The sequence below is a fragment of the Coffea eugenioides genome, chromosome 8 (genome assembly GCF_003713205.1).
Source record: "Coffea eugenioides isolate CCC68of chromosome 8, Ceug_1.0, whole genome shotgun sequence".
NCBI lineage: Eukaryota > Viridiplantae > Streptophyta > Magnoliopsida > Gentianales > Rubiaceae > Coffea > Coffea eugenioides.
In genome coordinates, this window is record NC_040042.1 from 37,162,901 (window position 1) to 37,169,947 (window position 7,047).

A 7,047-nucleotide genomic window follows, 5' to 3' on the forward strand; every position below is an offset into this window, starting at 1 on the left:
TATTTTGATAGATATGCCTAACTCCTTCTTGAATCCACCGAGGGAGTTTAGAAATTTTAGGAAAAGTAGGAGTAGTCATATAAATAGCATTGATTATTCCAAAATTGTGCCATTTTTGAATGAAATTGCTATCACATCCCTGCATACAATTTATTTGAGGATAGATCCCTGTGAAATCCATATAATATGTTTCTATATTTTGTAAGACATATAATTCTCTCATGAGAGAATTGTATTCAGAGACGAACGGGTGCTCCTTAATAATATTATTCAATACGGGTATCCTTTGAGATGTCTGTTTCCGGCTAAAATCTAGTCTCAAGGATATTCCATCATTGAGAGAATTTATTCCAGATATCTCAGTCTATTGACAACCTTCTTGTCTCAGTGAAGGGGAAGATTTTCTATTTCATCCTTTTTGAATAGGTCATATAATAATTCTTCAACCTTATCATAAAGGCTGACTGTATTCTGAAACTTCTTTATTTATATCTTGATAATTCACAATATCCATTACATCATTGAATTACATCTACCATTGAGAAATTTTCTCAGATAATTTCGAGACTTTATCCAAGAGGATAGTTTGCTTATTCATTTGGCCTTCCATCTCTAGTCAGAAAATCTGCAAGGCAATTCTCATTAGATTTTATTAGTTCAATTTCAATCGTAAATACAGATAAAGCCATTTGCCATCTTAGGGACGTCTTACTTGGGCATTGCAGTTTCCAATCACCAAGGTGACTTCCTTTAAGGGCCGTTTCAGAGTTTTGCAGTACAATTTAGTTTCGTTCCTACCTCTAAACGTACTCAGATGTAAATATGGAAAGTTGTGAAGAAACTTGCTTCTTTAATGAAGAAAGTTTAGTACAAGATATTGGCCTAGGACACTACTCTCTCTCTCTCTCTCTCTCTCTCTCTCTCTCTCTCTCTCTCTCTCTATTTACTAAACATGAGAAAATTTTCAAGACAATCGGTAAGGTTGAGTTGTCAAAGTTGAACTCTTGATTCTTCAATTGCCTTCTTTATATGGCGTCTACCTATTTATATAGGTGTTTGGTAGCAACTATAGCACATTTAATAAAATATGGGATGGGTGTAGATATCATAAGTACATATATTATACAATTTTTTTTTTCAAAAGTTCAGTGTGAAAATATTTACTTGGCAAGATTATACATATAAATCTGTATGTGAATAGTACAAACATATTTAAAAGTTGCAGAACTAAAGCTATGACTAAATTTACTATACTTTTAGCTACATTTCTACCAATTTTAAACTTATTTTTGTGTATCAAACCCAAAGAAGCAATAATCAATAGAAATTAATTTGAACAGACAAAGAAGATTTCGTTGGGAGATATCTTATCCTTGCAGTTGTTTGGTCCCATCGTTAATTTGGAATTTTAAATTTCTTTCTACTTTTCTTTTACGTATAAATGAATCCACATGGTTTGTTCAAATCTTTTCTTCGGAAATTTCAATTTTTTGGTAAGTAGGCATATTTGGTCCTTAATATTTGGGGGTTGAATTAAATTTGTTAGCAACACTTTGATCAAACTATATGTACCCTAAAACATTGAATTTCAATTAAATTAATCCTGAATATTTGGATCTTAACATATGTAAAGTATGTAGTTCTGGCCAAATTAGCCTCTAATATTGCATAATATATTAAGAAAATTTATTAATATGGCATACAAAAAAAATCATAAGATTATAAAAACTATAGGAAAAATTGTAAACAACATAAAATATAAAACAAATTTAAAGGACTCAGTTGTAACTACATAAAGACTAGATGACTAATCATACCAACTAATAAGAAAATCAATCACATGTTGTACATGTGCTCCATCTATTTATTTTGCATTTCTTTCATAAAAATAAATTAAAAAGCAATATAATTTTACATATTTGTTCAAAAATTTTTTGTACTATTTTTAGGGAGGAGATGATCTAGTTATGAAGCACTTATTTTACGTGTTGTAAAATTTATTGTGCTTTATTTGTAAAGTTGAAAAATATATAATTTCATGCTCTACAAACATTTACACGAGAGGGCCACATTTGGGGAACGGCCCGCATCATTAAATTAAGATTCAATTAAATCCATCAAAAGTATAAAAGCACGTGAAAATTCATAAAAGAATTAGAGAAAGTTACAAATGATGTGGAGAGCCGTAGAAATATATTATAAAAGGATTTGTTTTTTTTATTCATGTGGTATCCTTTTTTTTTTTAATGTTGACCGTTAATTTTAACAGAAAAACTAATAGTGGCACTTTAACCTAAATTCTAAGAGGATTATCTATAAGTTTATAAATCATAGGAGATTATGTAGTAAAGTACTAAACAATAGAAGGATTAAAGGTATTTATCCCTTGTTTTATTATTGATTATTGGTTCTCACTATTACCTTTAGAGTAAATTTTATATATACTAACAGTGTATACACTATCACCGTTAGATGAATGACATATATGCAAAATTTGGGTTTCAAATTTAAATTCGAATTATGTGTCATGCATTCAATGATAAAAGTGTATATACTGTCAGTATATAAAAAATTAATTCTTACTTTTATCGCCATGCAATCCTTTTTAGAAGAAAATATATGATGTGAGCAAAATTTTCTACTTGGCTCCTAGTGATTACTTGGGTGGTTGGAGGATCTATAAATACGTACTCTAATTCCTTGGCTAATCATCAAAGTAGTCACAGCAAACAACACTTAATTGATCGTAGTCGTACCTAATTTTTCCCCAAGAATATGGCGTCAACTCAAGCTTCTTTCCACTCAAACAGCCTACAAGAGACTGTCCGCCCATTAGCAGCCTTTCCGGAAGACATTTGGTCTGATCGTATCGCTCCATTTACTCCCGATAAGGAGGTTATACTTACCTTCAGCTCCTATAACCTCATGTTTTTGTTCATCTAATATTTGTTCCATTTATAAGTTGGATCCATATTCTTATCCGCTCCCACAAGTTCACGATCCTTTGTAATATCCGCTATCAATTCTGGCATGATTGTTATCCCTTGATTAACTCTACAAGTCTCCTATCAAGAGGGGGGGAAATACAAAAAGATTAGTTACTATTTTTCGTAGAACTAGACGTTTGATTTATCATATTTGGTTTGCTGTTTCTTAGTCATACTTGGTTTGTTCTTACCCCGACTTCATATAGGATTCATCCCCTAATTTTTTTTACCCGTAACACTGTTGCATTTCCTTAGATTTCAGGGTCTGGTTTCTCCTGTTTAGTTTCTAATTGTTCCATTTCCCTGCAATATCAAAGCGATCAATTTGACAATATGACTAAAGAAATGTTTTTCTGATGCTTTCAGGAACATGAAATGTATGAAAGAGAGATTGAAATGTTGAAGGCAGAAGTGAATAGCATGCTTTTGGCAACCGGAAAGACCATGATGGAGAGATTCGACTTTATAGACAAAATAGAACGACTTGGTATCTCGCATCACTTTGATATCGAGATTGAAAACCAACTACAAGAATTCTTTAATGTGCATACCAAATTTGGGGAGTATTCAGCTTATGATTTATCTAGTGCAGCGCTTCAATTCCGACTTTTTAGGCAGCATGGTTTCAATATCTCTTGTGGTACGTGACTTTCATACTAGTTTTGCTAATTTTTTTAGTGTGGACTCACCTATTAGTAAATCTTAACAACTAATTTTTCTAACTATTATTTCCAAATAATTTCGAAACAGGCATCTTTGACCAATTCATTGATGCTGAGGGTAAGTTTAAGGAATCCTTATGCTATGACACAAGGGGTTTGTTGAGTCTATACGAAGCTAGTCATGTTAGAACGCATGGAGACGAAATTTTAGAAGAAGCTCTTGCGTTCACAAGCACTCATCTGACGTCTGGAGGACCCCATCTGGATTCTACTCTTGCAAAACAAGTGAAATATGCCCTTGAGCTGCCGTTGCATAAGGGCATCCCTAGATACGAGGCTTGGCGTTACATCTCCATCTATGAGGAAGATGAATCTCACAATAAAGTATTGCTGAGGCTAGCCAAGTTGGATTACCACTTGTTGCAGATGTCATATAAAGAAGACCTTTGTGAGATAACAAGGTACACCTAGACACTTGCTCTCCAATGGGCAGATATAAGATTTGTTTATCAACACTAAACTGCAGAGATTTATAGTTTACAGTACTATGCTTACATGCAGCTTTAGGTTCACTTGAAGCTTAGTAGGATTCTATGATATCTGTAGCATTTTAAATTGCCAAAAAAAAATTTTTCTTTCATAGGCCAGGTTGCAATCATAAAAATATTATATTACTACTCCCTTTCTATGTTGAACGGAGCCTTACAAATTATTAGAGTTTTAAACTAAAAGTTAGCCAATGTAACTGCCACTCGTTTGCAATTTTATCTGAAGTATTACATGAAATTCCTTCATATATGACCATGCTTCACGAATGATTGTGCAACCTTTTTTTTTTTTTTTTAACAAATGGTAACAATGTATAGGTGGGGAAAGGAATTGGAGAGTGTATCGAAATTTCCATATGCAAGGAGCAGATTTGTGGAATGCTACTTCTGGGCTGTTGGAGCCTTGTATGAACCTCAGTACTCTCTTGCTCGAATGACTTTTGCAAAAGCAGGAGCCGTTATTACAATGATTGATGACATCTATGATGCTTATGGCACTCTTGATGAACTTCAAATTCTTACAGACTCTGTGGAGAGGTAGGCTTTTATGTTAGTCATCTCACACAAGTGAAGCAAGCATGCTGCCGAGAATATCATCTTCGAAAAAAACTACATATACCAGCCAAAATAATTGAGTAATGCACTAAAAAGCTGTCTTACTAAGAGCTAGTAAATAATAAAAGGGTGATTATCCAAACAATCTTCTCTAGCTTGACGTTGCTTCTTAGCAGTGAGGTGCATTGATATAGGAAATTTTGCTTTGCTTGCAGGTGGGATAGCAGTGGAATCTGGGATAGCAGTGGAGTCGATCAACTCTCGGCCTACATCAGAACTTCCTACACCACACTTCTGAAATTTAATAAGGAGCTCGGGGAAGATTTAGCTAAAAGGCAAAGAACCTATGCATTCGACAAGTATATAGACGATGTACGGTACCATGTTGCTAATTTTAAGGACTGTGTTAACATACACCTTAATTTGCCTGTTAATTTTTAAATTGTCCGGGCCGCCAATACATGGAGTACTAATCAATATTTCCCTGCGTTCATTTGCCCTCATTAGTGGAAAAATTACATGAGGACAAGCTTCACTCAGTCAAGGTGGTTCTTCACAAACAAATTGCCTTCTTTTGCTGATTACCTGAGCAATGGTGCGATCACAATCGGAGCTATTCTTGGATCATCAGCAGCTCTCTTGTACATGGATTGTGCCTTAGAGGATGTTATCAACTGGCTGTCAACTAATCCAAAACTTACTGCTGCTTACTCGACACATTTGCGATTGATGAATGATTTTGGAGGTCACAAGGTCAGAATTTGTTGTAGCAGTTAATTGGTTATCAAAATTAGATTAAGATAACTCACAGAATTTCCAAATAGGATTAAGTTATAGTCTTGTTCACGTGCCTTTTTAGTTTTGTTCAAAACTTCCAACATAATATGCACATTTTTTTTTGAGCAAAATAAATCCTTTTTTCATTGCTAGATCTACCAAGAGAGCTATGCAGAAGAGGAAGCCATCCTCAATCTACATTAGACTACACTATTTCTATACACTCTACTGTCAAAATTTGAAAGAATGGTCAAAAAGAACAATAACAATCAACTTTGAACCAACTCCCAATTCTCTCTGATGCGAGCAATCTTGTTCCAAGATGTAACAGCCATCTGCATTGCATAGACCACAGTAGCCATTACACCCATAGAAAGTAGACAGTCATAGAGAAAGCCAGCCTCTTGAATTTTTAAGCAAATGATTGAGTCCTACAATTCTTACACCAACACTGCAACTCCTCATTCCAAGTCTTACGCCACCACTGCGACACCACAGAACATGCACATTGATTTGAGACTTCTACGTGCTTTGGCCAGCATGCCAGCATCATGCCATGATTAAACTTGTTTTTAGATCTTGTTCATTTTCTGTGCAAACGCTGCATAGACTATGCATGTGCATTCAATCTGGGATGCTTCTCATGAACAAAATGAAATACAATTTAGTTCACTTGGCTAGTTACTGCTTTACCAATGGTTAATACCCTTTCATACTTTATGTGAGTAATTCAGAATTAAACAAAACTTTTTCGCTACATTTTATTAGAGTTTTCATGTTTTCTGTTTGAACTCCTCGAATTTGAAGTTCGACAAAGAAAGGGGCAGTGGCACAGCGCTTGAATGCTACATGAAGGACTATAATGTATCGGAGGAAGAGGCAGCCAGGAAGTTTCGAGAGATGTGGGAGGATACTTGGAAGGTTATGAACGAGGAACGCTTGAGGCCTACTCCCATTCCAAGGGATGTTCTCAAAATGCTTCTCAACATCACAAGAGTAAGTGAAACCATTTACAAGCACGGAATAGATGGATTCACTCAGCCACATGCCATTGAAGACCATATAAGGGCAATGCTTGTGGATTTCATGTCTATTTGAGGATGGCAGTGGTGCATGTTGATGTCTTCAAGGGATTGGCCCTATGAATGCAGGCAGTATCAGTTAGTGAAGTGTGTTTTTCTATTTTGCCCACTCCTGTATTTAAGTATAACTAGTCTGGGATTACATGCATTGCACGTTCTGTATCTCCTTTTTTTTCCCCCTTTTTGAAACTTTTAATAACGTACGTGTTTGTTTTGACAAATTACTAAGTTGAATAAAAGATCATTCTGTCTTTTTATTTGTTTCTACATATATATTGATAGTATCACTAATTAACTAATCATAGTTTCAATACTGTAGTGATACAAATTTGATATTGTAAATGATTGCCTTTAAATTTATTGTCTTAGATTAGATGTTAATTGCTAGCAAAAAATAGTGAACTTTAACATATTATTGGCATCTTTAGTATCGTTG

General features: G+C 34.5%; 2 protein-coding genes across 2 annotated transcripts; both read left to right on the top strand.

The window, feature by feature from the left end:
* Window positions 1-2,775: 2,775 nt before the first annotated feature.
* LOC113780674 (viridiflorene synthase-like) lies at window positions 2,776-4,738 on the top strand. Its single transcript, XM_027326455.1, has 4 exons — window positions 2,776-2,895; window positions 3,354-3,627; window positions 3,738-4,110; window positions 4,516-4,738. The coding sequence occupies exons 1-4, from the start codon at window positions 2,776-2,778 to the stop codon at window positions 4,736-4,738; spliced, it is 990 nt and encodes a 329-aa protein (XP_027182256.1).
* Window positions 4,739-5,949: 1,211 nt separating this feature from the next.
* Window positions 5,950-6,627, top strand: LOC113780675 (vetispiradiene synthase 2-like). The gene is made up of 2 exons (XM_027326456.1): window positions 5,950-6,063; window positions 6,337-6,627. The coding sequence occupies exons 1-2, from the start codon at window positions 5,950-5,952 to the stop codon at window positions 6,625-6,627; spliced, it is 405 nt and encodes a 134-aa protein (XP_027182257.1).
* The last annotated feature ends 420 nt before the right edge of the window (window positions 6,628-7,047 follow it).

What these genes read in the sequence shown, in the direction of transcription:
- LOC113780674 (XM_027326455.1), top strand. Translation starts at nt 2,776, where the DNA reads ATGGCGTCAACTCAAGCTTCTTTCCACTCAAACAGCCTACAAGAGACT. An exon ending in TGGTTTCAATATCTCTTGTG is followed by an intron (nt 3,628 to 3,737) that starts GTACGTGACTTT and finishes ATTTCGAAACAG; the next exon opens with GCATCTTTGACCAATTCATT. An exon ending in GACCTTTGTGAGATAACAAG is followed by an intron (nt 4,111 to 4,515) that starts GTACACCTAGAC and finishes AACAATGTATAG; the next exon opens with GTGGGGAAAGGAATTGGAGA.
- LOC113780675 (XM_027326456.1), top strand. Translation starts at nt 5,950, where the DNA reads ATGATTGAGTCCTACAATTCTTACACCAACACTGCAACTCCTCATTCC. An exon ending in TGAGACTTCTACGTGCTTTG is followed by an intron (nt 6,064 to 6,336) that starts GCCAGCATGCCA and finishes TCGAATTTGAAG; the next exon opens with TTCGACAAAGAAAGGGGCAG.